General features: G+C 38.0%; 1 protein-coding gene across 18 annotated transcripts in view; it reads left to right on the forward strand.

Moving 5' to 3' along the window:
• Nrxn3 (neurexin 3) overlaps positions 1-24901 on the forward strand; it is a 1606331-nt gene that overhangs the window by 473348 nt on the left and 1108082 nt on the right. For all 18 annotated transcript variants that reach the window (XR_015045250.1, XM_085830590.1, XM_029484639.2 and 15 more), the window contains one exon: positions 1217-1378. Coding sequence is in view for 17 of the 18 variants with exons in the window: in XM_085830590.1 (XP_085686716.1) it covers positions 1217-1378 (162 nt within the window). In the remaining variant the exon portion in view is untranslated. The remainder of the gene's footprint in view (positions 1-1216; positions 1379-24901) is intronic.

A 24901-nucleotide genomic window follows, 5' to 3' on the forward strand; every position in this document is an offset into this window, starting at 1 on the left:
GCATCTGTCTCCCATTTGCCTCTATGTTACTAACAACTGGCAACCAACCATCAATTCAGTTCCACTCTCTTCTTTCCCTCTACCCCAATCTCCATCCTCCTCTCATTTTTTCATAATTTTGGGGGTTGGGTTTGGACTTTTTCTTTTCTTTTTTTCTTTTCTTTCTTTCTTTTTCTTTTTTTTCAGTGAGGGACATGGTAGGCAGGGGAAATGTTAAACTCTAGTTTTGAGTGTTTTATTCCCCTCCCCACTTCTACTTTATTTTCCCTTGAGTTTTTTTCAATGCATGCGTGTGTGGTGTGGATTGTGATTCTGCTATTTTATCCTTTCCCCCACAGAACTATTTTTCTGCCCTGCCTTCTCTCTTGGCTCCAGATAATTTCCGCATGGGTGTGTCAATGTGTGGCGTGTGCATGCTCTGAGACTCCATCTTTTTCTCTCTGTCCTCTGCTTGTGGATGGTGGGTGTATGAGTGCCTCCCCTCCCCTTTGGCATCATCATTATTATTAATTTGGCTATTATTGCCTCAACATTCATTTCTTTTGGTTAAAGTTGCTTTTTTGAGTTTGGGTCATTTCTTCTGTTGGTGGTGGAGGTAGGTAAGGGAGGGTAGGGGTTGGTACCTGGGGTAATCCACGGCATGTATCATTCTGGACATATTGGAACAGAGACCCTTCACTTTCCTTACCCTGAATGCATGTTTTTTAGTGTGGTGTGAACCATAAAAGAAACAAATAAAAAAAGAAAAGAAAAAAGGGGGAAAAAAACACTAACAACCAAAGACCAACCCCTAACATATACCATTGTTGAATGTCTCCTTTGATGTTTTTCATTACTACCATAAATAACAACTATAAGAAAAAAAAACCCAATCATCTTTAGCAGTGAACTGAGACAAGTGATATCGTCTGAGGGTGGTTCCATTTTCTAGCCTGACTCAGTGAAGGATGTAGTGGGTGGAAGAAGGTACTCAGCTTAGTTATACTAACACACTGACCCATTAACTATGAGGGAAGACTGCAGGCTTGGGACATAGGAAGGCAGACCAGAAAATGGAACTTGGCTGCACATACTAAAATCAAACCAAATTAGAAAGAATATACCTCACCAAAAACCTTAATGGAGCCGAAACCACAACTAGGGGAAGCCAATGAGTTTTAACAGGATTGTAAGGTCATTGCTGGGATTTTCTTCTGTCCCCATGTCCCACTACCAGGTGACAATCTCTGTGGATGGCATCCTAACCACAACGGGCTACACTCAAGAGGACTACACCATGCTGGGCTCAGATGACTTCTTTTATGTTGGTGGAAGCCCAAGTACCGCAGACTTGCCAGGCTCACCTGTGAGCAACAACTTCATGGGCTGCCTTAAAGAGGTAAACTTTGCATGCTTCCACTGGATGGGTTATGGTATGAGTACTTGAGAGAGAGAGAGAGAGAGAGAGAGGGAGAGAGAGAGAGAGACCTAGATCAATGGCTGTGCCTCTAATCTTTGAGTGAAATGAAATGTTAGAGGAGACAAGATTTGAACTTTAAAGGGCCCATCCCTTGTTGGGTGGCCTTGGGTTTGCTACTTAATTACCCTATTTTCTCCTCTAACTAACGAACCCATGTGTCACTTAGCTGTGCATTGTAAGTGAAACATTCATTGCAGATGAATTCTCAAGGAACTAGACATATCAGAAGGTTGATTTTGTGTTTTTTACCTGGCAAGGAGGGGAGCTGTGGTTAAGCTAGACTGTTTGTGTGTCTTGTCTAAAATATAGCACATGTGTTTATTGTTATTAAATGTGGCAGTCTAAAGACATTTTTTTCTCTCACTGTTCAAAGAGAGGCAAAAATTTCAGTGTGTAGCATCCATGGTCTGAAAAATGGGCCTGCTTTTCTCTCTTTGTTTTCCTTCCCTTAAAGCTAGTCCCTGTAGCTCTGAGAAGGCAGCAGGGCTTGGCAGTCCAGTCATCTATTACCCTAGTAGCTGATGTGTTGAGACTCTGTTGTTGAGAGCAGAGGAGCTTCAGTTAAGTGTAAGTTCAACCTCTAAGGTCAATTGCTGAGGCAAAAAGAATCAGACTTGATTTGTTAGAGTCCTCTCACCGAATTGTGTCACAGAAGCACCACACTGTACGTGCTTTCTTTAAACTGAGCTAAGCTTGATTGCCTGAAATATACACAGCATTTCCTTAGGGAAATTTCTGGAGAAGTTAATAGCATTCCTTCTTCTAGATAAAAATCTCTTGTGACATCTTGTGAGCCTCCTCTTGGGGCATATATTTTATTCTTTTAATAGTTATTGCACAACACACATGCAGTTGAGGGTCTTGAACAGGGACTCATCAATGGCACCACATAATGAACAGGAATTGCCTCTTCTATAACTGGCACATAGTAGGTACACAGAAAAGATGTATTTAATGGACTTATTTATCAAGCAACCATGATACATCTTTACTTGTGCTCTTTGTAAGGGATGGTCTCCATACTCAAAGACTATACAGCCTGGGAAGGGAAATGAGATCAGTAAGTGAATAATTACAGCATAGGACCATGTGTTCAGTGCCACAGACTAAATGCCCTGATTGAACAGAGGAAACAGATAAATTTTAGGTGGGAGTCAGTTTTAGAGAAGTGACATTTGAGCCAAGCCTTGGCTGTAATAAACCATGTGTGAGTTGAGCTGAAAAGGTGGAAAGGAAAGACATGATAAAGGAAGAGAAATTGCAATTGCATTGCTCTTAGTCTGAAGGACAAATGGAAGGAGAATCCAGAGACTGCTGTTCTCTCTCTGATGGTTGGACCCCTAGCTTCTGCTGGCTTGGGGGTGCCACAGTTGTTTCTGAAGAAATTATGGTAGGCATACAGCACTTGTTCCCTGTGATTTACTCCTATTTGAGTAGAATAAGGGCACACATTTGTAACCATTAGGGTTTTTCCACCTGAATAATAATGCGGAAGCTTGCATTTATTTATAATGCTTTTGGCCTTAGCTCAGGTTTGCTCCGCAACTAGCTGTTAATTTATATTAACTTGTTTATACCATTCTATGTCTCTCATGTGGCTGGTTATCTGTCCTCAGTTTCATAGGTTAGACTTCCTTCAAGCCTGGGTGGCAAATATCCCATTCCTATCTCTTTCTTAGAGTTCCTCTCTCTGTCCAGAAGTTCCACCTTACTATTGTGCCTTTTGCTATAGACCCTCGACTTTTTATTTTAACCAAACAGAAGGTACCTTAGGCAGGCAAGGAAGGACAGAGGCACATTTTTACACAGTGTACCAAAACATCACTTCAACACAGACTAAGCAAAAATGTCGATGGAAATGGTCTGTAAAACAGGACTTTGCTGGATCCCACCTTGTCTGCTTTGCATGTGAGTTGTTTTTTCTAAGGGCCTGTGAGGTTTTCCAGTTTTTATGAACCTTGAACATGTATGTGACCTTGAGTCTAATGACATCCGGATGTAGGCTTCTTTTGCTGTTTAAACACTGTATTTACTTGTCTTTAGTCTGAGAATTTGTTTTTTTTTTTTTTTTCTGACAACTTAATAAAATGGAGGAACTGCCTGTCCCAATGGGCTTTAGCTTTTCTGCAGATGAGTCCTCTTTGATCATTTAACCTCATGACAGTCTCTCCCCTTACAATATAATGCCACCTTTCCTTCCTCATCTCTCTTTCTTCCTTTGCCTATCGTCTCTTTTCATTTGTGTCTCTAAGTTGCCCCAGCGAACTGAGTACTTTAAATGCTGTTTTCATCAAATTTGGGACATGGTGAAAGGCTAATGGGATGATGGACATCTGTTTTTTTGTTGCAGAAACAGGTTTTACTTGGGGAACCTGTTCCACTCCTGAAAGCTGAGTTGTGACTCTGATGTTGAGCAAAAGTGACTGGCTATCACCTGTGTTCACACCCCCTAATTTGATATCTCTGTGAAAATCATGTCCAAGTTGTCATCAAGCTATTGTATTTCTCTGTACACCACACTCCACCTAATCCAATAATACCACCACGTTAACATTTTGATCATGTTTATAATTTCCTGTTTTAGTTTATATGTTTGGTTTTTGTTTGTAATAGAAACCCAAGGTGGTAAAGAAATTCTTAGGTTTGTGGGAATCTCAACACTTCGATTTTTGAATGAACAATACATCTCAAAATGGGTACATAGTTTGTATCAAATAAATGATTTGAGGCAAAGCTGACAATAGAATTTATAAAGAATACTTTGCCATGGCAATAGTTGAATCTTTTAAGGTCCCTCAGATAGCTATTATGAGGAAAATAAAGGGTCTCAACAAAGAAGGATAGGCTTTTGAATTCTCTCTAAGGATAATACAAAATAATACAGAAAGAATAACACAAAAACCCTGGAAAGGTACCATATTATCATGAAAAGAATATCTGAATTGAAAGTTAATAGACTCTGGGACTAGAGAATGGCTTAGCATTTAAGAGCACTGGATGCTCTTCCAGAGGACTTGGGTTTGATTTCTAGCACCAACATGGTGGCTTATAACCATTTATAATTTGAGTTCTAGGGGATGTTCTGGTTTCAGTGAGCATCAGAAATGCATGTGGTACACAGACATATATGCAGGCAAAATACTCACACATTAGTGAAATAGACTAAAATAGAAAGCTACTTAACTTAGGAAGGAACACAAATTTGATTACACTGTATGGCTTAGGATTAGACACTGATTTTTTTTTTTTAAGAGTATCAGTTTGCAAACTTATAAAGAAGAGATCCTAAGAGCTCTGTTGTGTTCTCAGGGACAAGTGAAATGATGAACATAAGCCAGACATTATTATACAATGATATTTTAGGAATCTAACAATTACTATGCATAACCACTTACAAAGGAGTTGTGACCATGACTCTGAGTGAAGGTGCATCTGCCCGTGTAGATCTCTGAGACTCCTGTATTAGGAAATCATCATCAGGGAAAACCTTTTATTTTGAAGTTTTTCCCTATTGAAAGTCTCTCATATTTGTAAAAAGAGGGACAATCCAGCCACTCATTAGTGGTCTTTCCCTTATTTCTGTCTCCAGTCATTTATTTCATGCTGTCAATTTCCCTTTGTTAAAAGACCTGTTCCATGAGAAGACATAATTACTATTTCCCAGCAACTAGAATGGTTTCTGGTATTAGAAATTGTGCTCAATCATTAGTATATCCTTTTTCCCTTCCTCCCTCACTTCCTTCCAGGTTTCATGTATCTCACCCTGACCTGAAACTTATTATACAGACCTCTGCTGGGTCTTTTCTAGTTCTCTTGCCTCTATCTCTCAAGTGTTGGGATTGCAGATGTGTGCCTTCATACCTATGTATGAGATGTTATGGATAAAACCCATGTATCTAGCAACTCAACTATACCCTTTTCCCTGGGAAACCTATTCTTTCTTAAGAAACAGCTTGTGCTTCTAAAAACTTCATTCAATAAGCATGTCTAAAAAAAATGAGTTAGCTGTGTGAAGCTCTAAGAGCTGGTGAGGTTCAGGTCAACATCATCTTTGTTCAGGCTGCTGTAGCAAAGTTTGTTGGTTTTTGTTTGTTTGTTTGTTTGTTTTTATTTTTTAAAATAAGACAGCCTGGATTATTATTATTTTTTTAATATGTAAGTGCTTTTGCCAGCACTGGAGGTTAAGAGCCTGAGCTTGTGATGCTATCACAGTCAAATTCCAGTGAGGACATTTTCTTGTTGGCTGTGTTATCACTCATTGCCTTGTCACTTGGTGGAAAAGGGGTTAAAGAATTTCTTAGGATCTCTTTTATAAACCCAAACCAAGGCCCTATTACTTGAAAGAGTTCATCTCTGAATACATGATGTTAGGGTTAGAATTTCAAATAATGGCCTATGAACATTCTGGCATGGTGTAAGGAGGGTCTTGTGAGTCCTTACCTCTGACCAAGGAGGTATTGACAGTTCAGGGTTCTGGGAGAGGGAAAGTCAATTTATTGAAGGGTGTGGATCCTGGTGGGGTAACTCCATTCCTGTGAATGACCTTATACTCATGAGTGTATAAACAGCAACAAACAGGGCTTGCCAAGCTATAAAAAAGTAAACATAAAAAGAGCATAAGAAGCTGTGTTGTATGTCTATGGGAGAAGTGTGGAAGAGTGAGCATGAGCAAAATGTGTTCTATGACATTTTGAAAGAGCTAGTTTTATAGAGACTGGCACAATATGTTCTTTGGCAAACTATGAGCAATGCACCCATAGGCATAAGTAAGTACTGAGAACATACAGCATTCCAAAGACTGGTACAATATATACATATATAAAATTCTGGCTTTAGAGGATCTCAAATGTGGTAGGAGGAGACAGATATATATTTATAACTTTCTTGAAAGGTAGACAATACAAAAATAAGACAGTCATGCTTGAGGAAGGGTTACTATTATTTATGTAGTTCAAGGAAGACTTCTTTTTTTTAATTTTTAATATTTTTTTATTATGTATTTTCCTCAATTACATTTCCAATGCTATCTCAAAAGTCACCCATACCCTCCCCCCACTTCCCTACCCACCCATTCCCATTTTTTTGGCCCTGGCATTCCCCTGTACTGGGGCATATAAAGTTTGTGTGTCCAATGGGCCTCTCTTTCCAGTGATGGCCGACTAGGCCATCTTTTGATACATATGCAGATAGAGTCAAGAGCTCCGGGGTACTGGTTAGTTCATAATGTTGTTCCACCTCTAGGGTTGCAGATCCCTTTAGCTTCTTGGGTACTTTCTCTAGCTCCTCCTTTGGGAGCGCTGTGATCCATCAAGGAAGACTTCTTAAAGGACACAGTGCCCAAGCTGAGGCTTTAAGATGAATGGAGAAAACAGGAAAGAAAGGTGAGGGTAATGGGACAGTGTGAGCAAAGGCAAGCAGGTGGAACATCTAATAAACAGTTAGGAACGTATAAACAGTTTGTGAATACCAGAGAACAAATCAGAAGATCATAAGTTTTGGAGGTATGGTCACATAATTAGCTAGAGTACAATTAGTAGAGTTGGTTGTTATTTTGTATTAACACTGAAACACTGAAGGATCTTACATAGTGTATGATACTGTCATATTGGCATGCTATTTGTCAAGCCCTAATTCTTTAACTAAAGCTTGTCCATCTACTATCTGCACCTGCCCAGGATACTTTATTTTCTTTTCAGGGAGTTAAAAAGCAGGCATGGTAAGAGAAATCTATCAGGTCCAGCACTGGACAGGGAGAGTACTATCCTGAACTGTTTCCACAGAAAAACATTTCACCTTGACTGGTTTTTCAGTTTCCAATTCCCCTTCTGTCAGGATATAAGTTTTCTCCTTCTTCTGTCTTTGGCATAGCTAAGCTGCTGTTGTTAGATGAAGCACAAGTAGTGATATCCAATCTATGCCAATACTGAGTTACACAGTGATGCCCTCAGATGTAGGGAGTTCACTGAAGCCCATCACAGTGCCCTCCTACCTGCTGGTCCTTCTGTGCCATTCAATTAGATTCTTTCTGCACTGCCCTCCTTTTGCTTCCATCTGGCACTCTTCCCCTGCACCCAGGGTATTAGAGTCTCTCTTTGCCCATAGGGAAACCCACATGCTGTCTGAGACCTCTAGAACAGACTGGTCTTTCTCGCCATTTTTTTCCCATGACATCTCTAATAGGAAGAAAAGAAAACCAGGAATATTGGGAGGATGGAACATATATTCAAAGGAAAAAGTATTGAGGGGAATACTATTGTGCACATTACACCCTGAATCCCTTTGTGATTATTAGCCATTTAAAACAGAATGGGGTTTTGCAGCCAGAGATAGTCTCTGAACAGATGATTAATGGTTTAATCCGTAATAACTTTACATTTTATAGAACCCTGATAGGAGTCCACATCTGGTGAGCGAAGCTATTTAAGGCTGTGTTAATTCTGTTAATTGCTATATGTTTATTTGAATTGCTGGCACCTGCAGGCGTTTGAATAATATGTTTGTTGTTGCCTTAAAAAATATACTTGTTTTACATTGTTCTGTCTCACTGTCTTCTGTTGCTAGGCTCTGATGGTATACCTTATTTTTTCTTCTGATTTTTCTTTTATATTGCCCTGTCTCTTTTTCATTCACTGTCCTCCCTTCTCTTCTTTTCCTTGAATTCAATGCTTTACAAGATCTTGTGTTGGTATTCTTCCTCATTATTAGGTGGGGACAAATATCCATCTGTATGAAGGTGATTTAGGGTCATGGCACAGGTCTGGAAATCCTCTTTTCCCTAGTGTTAAGAACACTGTGCAACTCAGAATCTTTAGAGGTCAAATCAGTGTGAGTGATGCAGAAGGAACTTGAGTCCAGAGTTGTGCCCCATCTAACTCATTCTTCATGGTTGTCCTTCATGTAGCAAGTTATTTGACTGCCCCAGGCCTCAGATTTCCCATTTTTAGTGACATAGAAATTATGTTAAGCATTTTAATAAGAAATGATAGAAATAATAAAAAGCAAAAGAGATTTTCTTCATTGTTTTGGTTTTTAAGAGAGGGTCTTTTTATTATGAATCTCTGGCTGCCTTTAAACTTGTTATATTGACCAGGCTACTTCTGCACTATATTGTGTATTGGATGTGCTTAATAAAACATTATAAAATGCTAATATGGTCAGTATTCATATGCTTTTTGCTTATCAATTAAAAAACAAGGAAGTGTTTATTTTTCTTTGCTGTTTAATATAGCATAAAATAATTTAGAGAAAATATATACTCGCTAGGAAGTTAACTCCTAGAGCCAGTTCTAATGTTATTCAAAAAGTAGTAGCTTTTTCTGATCTTTGATAGCCATGTCTTAATCTTTAAAACCAGAATTGCATAGTTGCCAAGCCAAATGTGCATGGCAGTTGTAGAGAAGAAGACAAAACTTATATCTTTGAGGATTTGTTGCATAAATGAGGTATATTTCAAGAAGGGCAGACATGATCACTCATTCCAGAATGTATGTTTTTAAAAAGGAAGTAATATCAGGCCACAATATTGCCTAAGAAATACTAGGTATTAAAGTACTGTGAAAAAAAGAGGGAAACTCTTCAGTTCCTGCTATATTCACTCTCATTCCCATTTCCTCTGCCCTTAGTTGTTTTGATCTGAGATTTTTAAATTAATAAATTATTATTTTATCAAAATTATTACTAATTAACATGGATAACATTAATAAAATAGCCAAAACTGTCTAAGTAGTATGTAGACTAGTGTGGGTTAATCTAGATGCAGTCTTCCTCCCTTAACCTCTTGAGTACTGGAAGGCACAGGCATGAGCCACCATGCCTAGTTCCAAATTCAAACTATTAAAAGGGGGATTTTTCCTTATGGTTGATGATTTGTTGGAAAAGCATATGGTTTTTTTTTGTGAACTTGATATCCATTTTTCATTCTTAGTAACTATTTATTGATTTTTGTTGCTTTTCATTCAAAATTCGGCTACTCAAAGTCTGTCTCTCCATATCTGACTCTTCCAATGATTGTGCCGTCTGTGTTCTGACCTACTTCTGCACCGTGGCTATGATGTTTTATCCATAGGAGAGCACCTAACTCAGTCAGAGACGGAGACACATAGGTTCAGGACTTTGGTTCATATGTTTTAGAAGTCATCTGTCATTTGTTTGGGTCACAATTCGGGATGCTCTTTAGCTGAATACTAGGATCCATGTTGCCAGAACAATGACCATATATGAAGCCAGAATGTTGAAAACAGAGTGGAAAGATGATGATAAAGTAAGTCTAGGTCTCGGTTACATTTTCAAAGTCTTCGATCAATCATTCTTTAAATTAGACTGCCATAGTTTCCATTCATTTCATCCTCTGACTCTGTTTTCTGTCCTTTGCAAAAGAGCCTTTAGCCATGTAGTATAATTTCCCATGCTCCCATTTATTCCTGTTTCCTCTGAAAAGGATATGGACATTGAGGAATAAAAACAAATATAGAAGAATATAACCAATGACCAGCATAAGTTATATATCATCAGCATATCATCACCATGGGTGAATATAATGACTGAAAGCCATAAGCTTTTAAAATGTAAACTAATTGACAGATCAGAACACTCTTAGAGCTCAGTTCTGAAACAGATGAAGACAACTATTAAGAAAGTTAGGTGACAGATCCAACTTCCTCTATCTTGAAATACAAAATCAAAAGTTGACCATTTTCTTATTGTCTTTATACCTAAAGAACTGCTTTATGGAGTGAGATCAATTTGGTATATAGATAGTATATATATATATACATATTTGATATATATTTGATATATTATATATACATTATATATATTTGGTTTTTCAAGATAGGGTTTCTCTGTATAGCTCTGGCTGTCCTGGAATTCACTCTGTAGACCAGGCTAGCCTCGAACTCAGAAATTTGCCTGCCTCTGCCTCCCAAGTGCTGGGATTAAAGGCATGTGCCTCCACTGCCTGGCTGGTTTATATATTCTTAAGAATAAGAAGTAGTCAAATGAATAAAATATAGGTATCTAACACAAAGAATTCCGAGAGAGAGGTGGGGAAAGGGAAGGAAGAAGGGATGGAGAGAGAGAGAGAGAGAGAGAGAGAGAGAGAGAGAGAGAGAGAGAGAAGGAAAGAGAGAGAGAGAAAAGGGAAGAGAGAAAGTGAGAAAGTGCTTTATTTCTTTTACTCATAGTTTCTGACACCCTGGCCATCTAAATAGACTTGACATCCACGTGAATTTGACTTCAATGTCAAATGAGCTGATTGTATTTTCTAGGGAGCTTCATAGCAGTAAATGAGCTCCCTGAAAAGAAAAAATAAATTCTAGTTGATTTGACTTGGCTCGTCCATTTGAAGACTTTTCTCAGCACTTTCCAAGACAATTGACTATGCACAGCTTTGAAGATCGCTGGCTTGCCTTTATGGTCAGTCAGAGTTGAGGTCTTAATCACTGCTGTCACCTCTTTCTATAACTGTCATCCATAACTGTTTGCTTCTCCCTGGTCTTATCAAGGTATCAACTCCAAAACCATCACAACCACAGCAGCTACATTCTCAACCGTAATTACCAAGTGAGCACATAGAGTGAATGTGTATCAAATGTGTGAATACAAGATGCAATGCACTTTTTGCGTACCCTTTGCTTACTTTACACCCAAAGCCTAGGTGAATTCTCTCATCAATACTAATTTGAGTTCAGGGGCAGAGACTGCTGTGCCCACTGCCACTGTTATCAGCATGAATGATGAAGACTAAATATTCCTGCATCATGTCTCCTGCCAGCATCCTCATCATCTCAATCATAGACTCTCTGATAGGGAAAGGGAAACAGCTCTTCCTAGAAGACTGGTGAATCTGGAGTTAAACTCACTCTGGGGAATGGCTGCTCACTATCATTTGAAGAACACACTTCATAGGAAAGGTCATTTAATCAGGCAAGAATGCCCTGCTGGGAAACCAGCTACAATTACCCATTTCTTTCACCTTGCCATTGATTGTTCTGCGAGGAAGGCAGTTTTTGCTTGATTTCCCACTTTGACTGGACAAATTGATATTGTTCAACCTGCTAATGGAGGAATGATTTTCATTATGAGACTAGAGAGAGAAGGAGCCTCTCCTGGTATAAATGCCAAGCAGTAGAAGGCTTTTGTCTTGAGATATCTGTGTGTCTTTATTTTGTTTCGGCTTAGTATTTCCTATGACACTGATGCTTTCATCTCCAATGAGTTTGACTTAGGAATTTCCAGCCAGTTTTTAAGGGTCCTTTATTTAGCTTTCCAGTTTTTCTTTCTTTCAGGATAAACCCAGTGGAACTTACTTTTTCCTAAAAGTGTCACTATTTACAGCAAATGTAATCTACCACAACAATCCTACTGAGACAAAATCTCCTATGTCTTCGAATGCCTCAAAGGAGATTTTAAAAAGCCTACTCCTTATACATCTACACCTGCAGGGATAAAGCAATCACTGAGCTAATTGATTAGCTATTTTTTATTCTTTTACAAATATAGAAGCAATTATTCCATTATTGTGGCATTTCAGTAACCTTGGGCTCTGTTCCCTGTGTGTAGATGGTGGCCCATGACTAACTAGTGTCTGCACAGTTTTAAAGAGAGATGCAGAAGCAAATATTTTGCTTCCCAACTAACTGAAGGCACAGAAGCACAAGGCAGTGATGCTGCACACCAATTGTCAACCAGTATAATTTTCTTTCTCCCTCTCAATATAATTCTCTTCTTCCCTTCCTTTACTGGTGTCAGAATATGACCTAATGTTCTCCACATAAAATGGAAAGTATTAAGTTTATGCTAACTCTCCTTCTGTCCCCCTAAATTTACCACGCTAGATTCTTTCTTCCTAGGTTACAGGATCATTTTCCATTTTCTTGAAGCATAAATACTACCCCTGTTTGCTTTTTTTGCAGATTCAGTTTGTCTTTAATCTTCTCCTTACATTAGCTTTGTCCCCTCTACTAAGTAAAAACATGCCTGAAAGATGTCTGTAATCTCACCTCCTATTCTATGTACACCTTAGCTCATTGCTTACCCATGACACAGGGAGCTTTCTGCCTTCTTTAAGTCAAGGCCATCCCTTCATCCTCCACATTTGCAAACCAAACTCCAGGCTTTAGTGATGTTTGTGCTGTTTAATAGAGGTATCTCGTTTTCCCTCATAAAAGTTAGAAGCACTGTATTATAGGTTCTCAATTCAGAGCTTTATCACATGTAAATGCTAGAATACTCCTTAGTATGTTATATGTTAATGATCTGTATTTTCCCAATAGTTTGAATTTCTTGATGGCAGGAACATATAAGATCGAATAGTCCTTTAGATTTAAACCCGTAACCTGGCTTGTGAGTATATTAAAAATGTTCTTTAATTTGGCTATTGTGAATAATGCCACAATAAATGTGGCCATGCAGGCATAGCTCGCTAGTATGGTACATAGATTAGTTTAGTAATGAAGATATTATGAAATGATCACTTTTTTACAATTGATATATTAAAAAAAAACTTTTAAAAGAAACAGATCAGTTGTCTGTTCTGATCTTCAGTGATAATAAAGAAGGGTTGATAATCACGCAGGCTTGGTAAATTAATAAAGATTTGTAGTAGAATTATTTGCTTAAAATGCTCACTTTATGTTTCTATTCACTTTCTCATTAGCATATATCTCAATCACTTATTTCAAGTGTAGTAGATATTCACAGAATGTCCACTGTTCTGTGTTGAAGATCTGCTCCATGTGTTGGAGAATGTTCTGTATGACTCCTTATAGAAGCTTCCTGAGTCAATGAAACTCAAATTATGGATAAAATAACCCAAAGAAAATATGACAGTAACTCTTTAAGGTATATTTTGAGGGGACTGAAGAAATGGCTCAGTGATTAAAGTACTGTAACCCCAATTCCACAGGACCTGATGCCTGCTCTTCTGGTTTCCACATATGTGTGTGTGTGTGTGTGTGTGTGTGTGTGTGTGTGTATGTGTGTGTGTTAGCAAGAAGGTAGCTTCCCTGAAGCTCACTTTTTTCAATTATTAAATAGGTATCTTAGTAGTCTCTACCACACAAGTTTTCATAATGTTCAAATGATACAGTGCAATAAAATTTCTATGCCTAGCATATACTGTATATGCCTTAGACATTATGACATATTAGACATATTAGACATATGCCTTAGACATTAGCTATTGTTGGCATTCATTTTTCCTATATTGTTCTATAGTCACGTGCTAGCTTTTACAGCATACATCTAATCCATTTGAGAGCAGAGATGTTTTTGTAGGTCTAACAATGCTGCTCATACTAAAGGTTTATAAAAGAGTGGAAAGTAATTTATAACCTTCGATAGAATTTCTGGAATAACTATAAAAAAGTTTCTATTCCTTTAAATTATATTTTATACAATTAAAAAGATCCATTCTGCCATGAGAATAATTTTTTAAATGTGTTTAAAATTTTTATTCAAGATAAGTTAAATGTATGTGCATATGTGAAAATGTGAAGTTTACATTTTAAAAATTCTTTGCAATTCAATGATCTGTGATAAAAGTTATTTTTCTTAGTATGGATTTTTCATAGCTATTACCATAAGGTAATACATGAACTTTAAAATCCTAAAGGAAAATAAAATCAGCTGTAAAAATGTCTACCAGCTTGATTATCAGTCATGTCCCATTCAGGTTGAAACTCTTCTATAGTGTTTAATTGTTCTTCGGTGTCTTAAAATCCTTCCAGTGTCATTAAATGGTGGATGTAGAGTGTTTTCTCTATGTTCTAGATATGGGTTTGATTGAATTAAAAGCTTATTGGATTTTTCTTTTTTTGGAAATTGTAGTTCTGGAGTTGGGTTGGCTTCTTTTATGGGTTGATAGTTCTCAATTGGAAACAATCTTGAGTCCAGAGAATATTTTTTCATGGCCAGAGATACTTTTTGTTGCTTAAATTGATAAAGTGGGGGGGGGGGGAGTAAAGGTTAGCTGTAGTACTCAATTTGCCAAGTAGAAGAAGGTTGCTCTACTGTGTATTTTACAATGCAGAGGGCAGCTGACCTAAGATTATAAGGAACGATCCAGTCTCAAATTACTGTAGTACTGAAGCTGAGAAATAGTGAATCAGATGATAGTAAATCATTTTGGCTTTTTTGACCACACGATTTGTATCACAATAACCAAACTCTGTCTTTAGAGCATAGAAATGGCTCCAGGTCAATATGCAAACAGGTAGTTGTGTTTGTTTTAAAACACAACTTTATAAAGGTCCAGAGAGATACAGTATGCTGTCTCTTAGATTTAGTCTAAGTAGTAGACAGAAGCTGACATTGTCAATATAATGTAATAAGGAAGGTCGATTTGTTAGGGTTTCTATTGCTGTGAAGAGACACCATTACCACAGTTATTTTTATAAAAGAAAACATTTGTTGGGGCTGGCTTATAGTTCAGAGATTTAGTCAATTATCATCATGGCAGGAATTGCGGTGGCATGCAGCAGACCTGGTACTGGAAAGGTAACTGAGTGTTCTAGATTGGCAGGTAGCAGGGTGAGAATGTAACACTGGGCTTGGTTTGAGAATCTGAAACCTTAAAGCCTATCCCTAATGACATACTTCCTCTGCTATAACCACACCTCTTCATAGTGCCACACTTCCTATAGGGAAACATTCAAACACATGAATCTCTGGAGACCATATAACCTATTCAAAGCACCACAGTGACATAGAATTCGGAGATTTGAGAGGAGTTTGTGCTATTTTTGATACGTTGAGTTGGAGGCACTTGTTTCCCCGGAGATTAGTGTTCAGTTTATATAGTTAAGACTGTAACTTTAATCAGAATACAGAGAACCTAGGAAGAGCAATGTTAAAGATTGCACATGTATTCAAAGAAACCAAAATTTAAGAAAAGGTAGACCTAAAAATATTAAGAGAACCACCAGAAAGAAAATGGTATCACGTAAGCCCAAAAAGCAGGAGGTTCCCAGGGAAGGGCATTCTAATCAGCAGTGTCAAAGAAGGACAAATCACTGCAGATGCTGATAGTCCCATTGGAGCAAAGAATCAGAAGTCACCTGTCACCATTGTGTTTTGCTTCTGAATAGAGATTTAATCATTTTGAAGTTCAGGGACAAAAGAATAAGACAAAGGGAGAATCTCAAGCTACAAGGGCATACACAACAGGATGATTCCAAATATTTCTTGCATAAAACTCAGAGGTTGGGCAGGAATGTTGCAAAACAGTAATGCCTTTTGGACCTGATAGAGCTGCTGCATTCATGAATTCACATTGGCTGTGGTTGCTTGTATAAGATCTGCAGGAGATCAAGCCAGTCGAGTCAGAGCATGCAAAAGAAAGTACTCACAAAGTCTCACTTCTAGGTGAGGAGTTTTGGTATTTGAAGCTTCTGGAGTCCAGAGAGTCAGTCACCCCACCTTACCAGCCCCCCTCCCCATAGATTGTTTGTCCTTATGAATGGCTCTGTCTATACATATGCACTTACAGGCAGCACTGAATGGTGGTTCTATTTGGATAACTCAGTGGATTCTAACAGGAAGATATGGCATTAGGAGGGATGGGTGGTAGAAGGGAAGGATCTGGGAGGAGTTGGAGGGAAAGTGGAAAGTAGATATATTCAAATGCATAGTATGCATATACGAAACTCCCAAAGAATTAATGGAATTTTTTAAAAATTATGTATGAGAAATACTTTGGAGCCTTACTTTGAATTGGTCTAAGTTTTAAGACATATTTCTTTATGCAGTGCACTATGCATACAGCTCATTGCTTGCATTTACATTCTCCTCTCCTCTAGGTGTTTAACTCTCCCATTGGATTTTACCACCCCTGTGAGTTGAAGGGCTCAGCATCTATCCATCATAGTACAATTTAAAAGTCACAGTTACAGAACAGTAAACTTCCAGATTCATATTTCTGTATTTATCAAATAGAACACATGCCTCATAGATTTGTAACCCATGAATATCTGGAAGACAATATCAATTCAGCTGAGTTCAATTCAATTTAAGGCATTCATTGAATGCCATAGACTGTTAACAGTGATATGACAGGAAATTTTTTCCCTTTCAAAACAGCTGGCCATCTTATCTGTTTGGCATGTTTATTGTGCAAAGGATTTGCAGCAGATAAAGGTGTAGTTGGTGAGAAAACATTTACCTACACAAAGCACTTGAAGAATGCAATCATAAAGAAAAATAGAAAAATTCTATTATCACATGGCAAAATCAGGAATAGAAAGCAATTCATACTAAAAGTTTTCAGAAATGGAGAAACCAGCATGAACTGGAATACTGGGAGCAGCTCCGTGTGTGTATAGCAACCTAAATATTCTTCTCTAGAGCTGCCAAATGACTTTTAACAGAACAAATGCAAGTGAGGAAGAACCGTGGAGCCGTGGACGGCATCAAAATGCAGTTTGCTTCTTAGACATAGATTGTATCTTATTTAACTGGGTAGCCACAATAGCTATGATTTGTTAACTATACATAGTCAAGCTAAATTTATTTCAACACTGGATTAACACAGTTGCGGCAGGTTGGACCAAGTGCCAAGTGGTTAGTGCCTAGTGGAGTTACTGAGGAAGAGAAGTACAAACAAATAACGAGTAAAACTGATACCCACACAGGACCTGGAATGAAACCATTCTTGCAAAAGAAAAGAAGACTGACTGTTCAATGTACTGGTTTTAGTGATATTTGTCCACACCTACTGGACTGAACCATCAGAGCATTCATTCATAAAAACATCCATTCTATGCTGATGAACAAATCAGATCTTCCCCACAGTGGACAAGGCAATAGCTAAATGCCTCCACCACTGCAGTTTCTGATGAAGAAAATTTGACATTAAGAGAAAGCACATATTAATCCTGCCAATCCATGAGTATGGAAGATCTTTCCATCTTCTGAGATCTTCTTTGATTTCTTTCTTCAGAGATTTGAAGTTCTTTTCATACAGACAAAAAGAAAATAAAAATAAAAATGTATATACATATCTCTATCTATCTATCTATCTATCTATCTATCTATCTATCTATCTATCTATCTATCTAAATCTGTACACTGCTTCTAACCTCTATGGGTTCATCAAACAAGCGGTTTTATGAAAATAGCATTGAGGGTGACTCCTTTGTGATTTTTTGCTAGCTTTTAATCCCTATGGGCAAACTAGCATTTCTGAAAGAGATTTGAAAATTGTGGAGTCTGATAACACCGCTGGTTGTCAGGTTTTTCCTCTAATGAATAGCTTATCAGTAAATGTGCTCAGTGGTTAATTACCACATTAGGGCTTATTGGCATAAAATATAGTAGAATGCCCATTATCCTTATGCAAATTTGGATTTGCTGTGGGTTAAATCCTGTGACCTGAAATCTAAGTCACCTGTCATAAATTAATAGAACCAGGTATGTACTAGCCCTGCTAGGATTAGCATTGACAAAGAAGCCTACAAGTGAAGGCTGGGAGGAGGGAGAAATGAAATCTGAGTGGGTGGGGTTCACAGTTTGGACTGTTTCAAAAAGCTCTGCAGAGCTGCTCAAGCTGTGGGGGTTGATTGGTATTTTCTTTTTGTTTGTTTCATTTCATGAGACAGCTGTATAGTCAAGTGGTCTAAGCCCGTGTTGATCCTGTCATGCTGTGGGGCTGTGACATGTAGAAGATATAGTTTTTGGGTGGAACAGGGCATGGTACCAAAGGACTTGCCAAATTATGGGTGGGACTACTAAAATAAATACTCAGATCTCCACATGGTCTAGCAAGGTCAGACTTCTCTAATGGGACAACGTGTACTTAGTACTTCAACAATGAATGTGGATTTCTTATGCTTCTAGAAGCAGAAGATGAAGGTGCCAACAGGTCTGGTTTGGGAAAGGCCACTCCTTGGTTTGCAGATGGCTTTCTTGGACCTTCTTAGGCAGAAAGAGAAAGCATTTATCTTGTGTGTCATCCCATTTATGAGAGTTCTATTATGACCTAATTATCTACCATGAATTCCACCTTATATATTGATGTCTATAGATGAAGTGAGTGTGAGGGCATTAAGTGCTCCGCCTATAGGAGGCTGGAGAGACAGTTCCATTGGTAAAGTGCTTGCCCTGAGCATAAGAATCTGAGTCTACTTACCTAGCACCCAGGTAAAAAGCAAAGTGTGATGACCGTAAGTGAAGGAGCAATGGCACCACTGAATAGGAGAATTATGTGGATAGAAAACAAAGTTTATTTGGAGAATCAAACTGTGAGGTTGCCTCATGGGAACAGAGCAGCAGCAGTCTGGGAAAGCAAGCAGACTTTATATGATAGTCAGCAGGGTAAAGGTATTTGAGGTCATGCAGGCTGCTCAGACTAATCATCAACTAGATGCCCTTGCCCAAGATAGTTAACTCTTAAGGACAGATAAGGGTGGTAGTGGCTTTCCTGGTAAACAGAAACCTACCTTGTGATAGTCCTAAGGAATCTGAGTTTAGGCTTTGATTTAGCCAATAACAATCCTGATTACCCAGTCATAGTCCTTCTCTGTAGGTCATTGTCATAAGCACTGGTATTTTGGGGACCTGCTTTGGACTAACAATGGTGCAGACACAACAGGTAGAATCTTTGGGGTTCGCAGGCCAACTAGTCTAACGTTACTTTGAACTCCACGATAATCATGAGAGACCATGTTTTGCCATGGCTCCATCTGAGCACAGATAAGTTTCTGGTTATTCAAGGTCTTTTGATGGAAATGGAGCATAAGGTAGCATATCTCAGACTTTCATATTTGAAGCTCAGAAAAGTAGTGAGTCTAGGTGACAGAAGTTGCTGCCACCCAGTGGTCATGCATTTTAAGTGTCCTCTGGGCTTTAGAGCTGACCCTTCCTACCAGAAACGGAGGCAGATTTAATGGTTGGAGTTCCTGTCCCTGTTTGCACCAACTCAGGAATGAAGAAACTGAAAGCCCGGTGGCCTGGTAAATCAAACTGTATTGACTCATGAGATAGCCTGGTATAGTGAAAATCTTTTTCAAATTCATTTGATTATATCAAAAGATAGGTATTTCATGTAGAGGGCATCTAATACTTTTGTAGGTATGAATAGATTTTTTTCTTCAAAAATATGAGGACTCTCTGATACTATAGAACTATCATGACTAGTTACCTATTGCAAATACACTGAAGTCTTCTATGATAATTGAGAGAAATTTATGGTCTAAGTGGTAAGAAAATAATTACTCTTTATAGAAATGAATCATTGATGCTAATGAAGAAATATAGAATGCTTCATGCTTAGGGCACATGTCCAGGTAATTTTGGTGATCAATGTTTCTTAACACGCTGTGATTACTTATGCACCTGGGGCAAAATAAGTTGTGGTTCCACTGTTGATCCATTAGCAGTGAGTGTGGCGAGTAAAAGTTTCTTAATTGGCCCATGGTATATAAGCTGCCTGATATTTATTGATTATTAGGAGGAAGGGGTTGAGAGGCAGGTGATTTGACAGCTCAATAACACTGACTGTGACATCTCTCAGGTGACATTAAAATGTTTTTCTTAAATCAGAATAAAAGTAGTCTATTCTGTCTCACCCTAAATCTGGTGTCTTGGTTGTAGATATTTATAGGAAATATCTCTCAAGCATCATAATTTCCTACTAGAGATGAGGGGAAAGATTTTTCTACTTAAGTAGAGTACAGCCTACTTTAGATATAAAACTTAGTGGAAAAAGTGACTGAGTTAAGGAAGGAACATGAAAGACAGTGGGGTGTTCTCAACAGACCGGGGCTTCAGCATAACATGTTGAGGATGATGAATTGCTGGGAATGGTGACTGTGATGGCCAAGAAGGTATCATTTAGCTTAGAAGAGCCACTCATTCTTTATCTAGCATGTACTGGACTACAATGGCTTTGAAGGGCTCATTGTCTCTGTTCTTTTCGCTGGACGTTGCCTCGGATAGAAGTGCATGGAGAGGGCTTCTTCTATTTGTCCCTCGTTTTTGTTAACACTAGCCTTTTGAGAATTGCTAGACACCCCTATGAGAAAATCTTTTCAGGATCATTTTATAGCCACCCAACTATGAAAGACAAAGAATAAAGTGTCAGAGACTATTACTATCTCATAGAAAGTTTCTTGATCCTCTGGCTCTTAGAGTCTTTCCAACCCCTCCTCTGCAATGTTCTCTGAGCCTTAGGTGCAGCAATGTCTTATAGATGTATCCATTAGGGCTGCATTTTGGTTGGTTGCAGGCTTTGGTAGTGGTCTCCATCTATTAAAAAGAGGAGTAAGGGGTGAGGAATACACTTACCTCTGAGTATAAGGGCAAATGTTTATGGGTTGTTGTTAGGGTTCCAGTAATCATGACTTCACTCACATTGAGTACTTAGCTACATTTCCAGTACTTATTTGTTGAGTAGCTCTTAACTACAATCAGAGAGCTAAAGCTACCCCCATAAATTCTCACCAACATGACTTCCCGAAGGTGAGGTAAACAAGGATGACACCAAGGAATGTGCCAATCTAGATGAAGAGAAGCCAACGCGGCCTTAAACTTATACAAAGCATTATCTATAACTGAGGAAATCTCGAAATAGGAGAGCATTTTCTAGGGAAGAGCACAACAATGTGGTTGTACAGTGAAAATATACAGGCAGCATTGTATGGGCAGAGCAGGTTACATTTGGCAATGTATGTGTGTATACATTTTCATATAGGCATACAATATGTACTGAATAGTTTTAAGACAGCTTAAGACAAACTAAAGTCATCTGAGAGGAGGAACCTTCAATTAAGAAAACACCTCCATAATATTCACCAGTAGGACATTTTAGAATTAGTTACTGATGTGGGAGGGCCCAGCCCATTGTGGATGGGGTCATGCCTGGCCTGGTGGTCCTGGGTTCTATAAGAAAACAGGCAGAGCAAGTCATGTTGAATGTACCAGTAAGCACTACCCCTCCATGGTCTCTGCATCAGCTTCTGCCTCCAGGTTCCAGCTCTGCTTGAGTAGCTATTATGACTCTCTTCCATGATGGACTCAGGTGTGGAAGAATAGCCAAATAAACCCTTTCGTCACCCCCAACTTTTTAAACCATGGTGTTTCATCATTGTGGTAGAAATCCTTACCAAGACAAGTAACTATTGGTAAAGGGTGTTATCATGAATCCAAAAAACTGCAGGGACAAAGCTTTGGAGGGTATTGAAGTGTTATAATTAAATTATAATATCAAAAAGAAGAGAAAAAAGAAGTGAGAGGAAATGAAACATCTTTAAACATAAAGAAAGGCCAATGAGATAATAATAATTTTAATATAAATATAGGCATAAGTTAATAGACAAAAAATGCAAGGAAGTCAGAAGAAGAAGAAGAAGGTTAAGCACGGAGCTCTAAAAGGATTGTTAGTCAGACTCATATCCATGTGGTATTCCACCCTCTGAATGTTTTTCGTAACTCTAGGGTAGTCTCCCTGGATCCTTGATAAGTTCCTTTTGCCTCTGAAATAACTCTGAGCATTAGTATAGACTGCAAAAAAAAAAAAAAAAAAAAAAAAAAACATGAGCTCACAGCTTTTCTTATTAGGTCAGCTCAGGTGGACTGGTACCATTGAGAGAGTCCTGTTGCCCAGAATGCAACTCTGTCAAAGCTGTTTTGCAGATTTTGGGTTGATGTTTTAAAACCCGCATCCATGTGTGTATGAACTTGGACAGCACACTCTATGCTTTGAGCATTTGAAATTTATGTGACTGTCATCATGCTGCCTAGCTGTTTTTAAATGTATTTTTCCAGATTTATCTATGTTTACTCAAGTAGTTTTCATGTATTCCTACTGACAGTTATTTCATGTTCTTTATTTTATTTCACTTGTTCTTGCCCCTTATAGTACAGCAAAGCATTTATGTTATTTTCTGTTTTCAGTATTACAGCTAAAGCTACAGTAAAACCTATGGTTTTGATCCACATTTGTGTCAGACTTTATCTAACACATATCCCTAGAAAGGAAATTGCCTGATGAGTTATAAGCTGAGTGCAGCTTTAACTTTATCAGATAGTGTTAAATTGCTCTCCAAAGTTGTGTAGAAATTTACACGTTAATGAGGCAGATGCATCCACATTTCCTCGAACCTTGACAATTTTCATATTGTCACTATACCAGATAATTTAGTACAAACCCACTCAATACTTCCTAAGTGAGATTTACCGTGTAAAACATGCCTACATTCGTTCTCCACATCAAGTTCCTTATTCCTACTGATGTTGAAGAGACTTGAAGGATATATAAATTTCACAGTTCCAACCTCATTCCCTATTCTACTAATCCCTGGTGAGAAGCCTACCATTCTGGTGTCATCTTGAAGTGGGTTGTTTCTTTATCAGCAGTAACTAGCTGTCATTTCACTTAAAACAGTTGTAGTTCATTCAGTCCTTACAACACTTTATTGCCTCAGTCCCAGTATCTCCTTAGGTATGCTCTATCAAAATGGTCAGAATACATGAGTGGGCTCAGGGCTACTACCCTCAATAAGAGAATGAGGTGAAACATAGATCCTCATTTGTCATGATGATAGTAGCAATAGAAATGAAGGTGCCAAGGCTGTTAATGAAGACCACGTTTACAAGCCAAGCTCCCCCTAGCGTATTTATTCTTTCTCTGTTCCAGGTTCACTTTTTGAGAAACTGATGGATAGATAGGCATTCCTTATTTCCTCCTTCTATTTTAAAATGTGTGATTAAACTTGAATCTGTCAGAACAACAGTTCCTGTCATCAAACAGTCCTAGCCATTGTTTTTACAGTCTCTATGGACCACATGGTGATCTTACTCTTTCACTGCTGTTAATACAAACACTTGTGTGTTTAAGACTTTTTCTCATAAGCTCTATATTAGTTTAACAAAACATTTGTATAGGGTGATGAAAATAACTTCTTCTGAAGCATAATCAGGAGGTCCTATAATATAACATTATTCTTTTTTTCTTTTTATTATTATTTTTTTTTATTAGGTATTTTCTTCATTTACATTTCCAATGCTATCCCAAAAGTCCCCCATATTCTCCCCCCACTCCCTCCCTCCACACTCCCACTTCTTGGCCCTGGCATTCCCCTGTACTGAGGCATATAAATTATTCTTAATTTCAGGGTTTTTGTTTGATTTTTTTGTTTTTTGTTTTTTTTCGAGACAGGGTTTTTCTGTGTAGTCCTGGCTGTCCTGGCATCCTTAATTTTAGTTTGATAACTAGAGCATTGTGTCTCTCTCTGAAGATGGATGTTTTCAGGACATGTACACTGATATTTCTTTTCCCTACCAACAATAGGGTCAATTTTCCTTTTGTTCTTTGCAAATGGAAAGAATAGTTTGGCTCTAGAAAAGGTCTTGTGGACAACCTGAAGAAGGATCTTTTTGAGGATGGAAACATTGTCATCTTTGTAGTATTGGGCTTGAATAAATTTAGCCTTCACTGATTAATTTGTTAATTAGGTAGTTTGTATATCAGATACAATGGCAAATATTAGAGATCAGTGATGGTTAGGAAGAGGGCTCTAATCAGAGATAAACTTTTGAGTTTATTTAATGTTTGGGAACATGAAATTTCATTACAAAATAAAAGAAAATTGTTTCACTGCAGTGTCTGCATTTAACATGGAGAGTTACATTAAAGTATCTAATATTTAGCTTAAGATTTGCATATGAAATAAAAATTGCTCCATTAAACTCTTAAAGATTTAACCTAGAATAGGACTTTTTATTGTAAATGTGTCTTATATTTAGTGGTTGAAAATAAGAAGTCACAAATAGAAGTACAGAAACAGAAATAAAGAAATCATAGAATGGAATGGGCATTTCCATAGCATACAAATACATATAAGGGGAGGGTGGAGCAGAGCTAGAAATTATTGTAAGTCTATCATTTCTATGTGAAATCTCATTTCATTTATAAGTAGTGTTGAGGGGGCTGGGAAGTCTTTTTCTATTGGTGATTCTCTCAATATATCTTTTTCAGTTATACTTCAACTTAGTTTAGCCAATGTTTACTAAATAACTATTGCTCATTGGCACCAGGCTGGTCACAACAATAGCAATATTAACATGACAAAGTTCCTTCTTACAAGGGCACACACACCTGTAAGATAAACTAACAGGCTTAGGTTGACAGCAGCAGGTCCTCTAGTAGAAAGATGTTTAATAAAGTAAGGGAAGTTCCTGATTTGGATGGGTAAACCTCCAGCAAGAGGATTCTGTCACAAACAACAAACAGAAAATCTAGGACATGTGTAACAATGACCTGTATTACGGAGCCATAAATGCATCAAGACAAAGAGGGTGCAATATGTGATCCTGAGAAAAAGAGCGGGAAAGAAAAGGAGACCAAAATCTACATGTATTTTCCTTGCAAAACATTTCCTAGGAGGCAGAGCAAAGAGTGGTCGAAGAGATTGAGAACTGAGTCAACTATCTGTTAATCTCATGGGT

This window comes from Mus caroli, unplaced genomic scaffold (assembly GCF_978045245.1).
Source record: "Mus caroli unplaced genomic scaffold, Mus_caroli_1 scaffold_14, whole genome shotgun sequence".
Taxonomy (NCBI): Eukaryota; Metazoa; Chordata; class Mammalia; order Rodentia; family Muridae; genus Mus; species Mus caroli.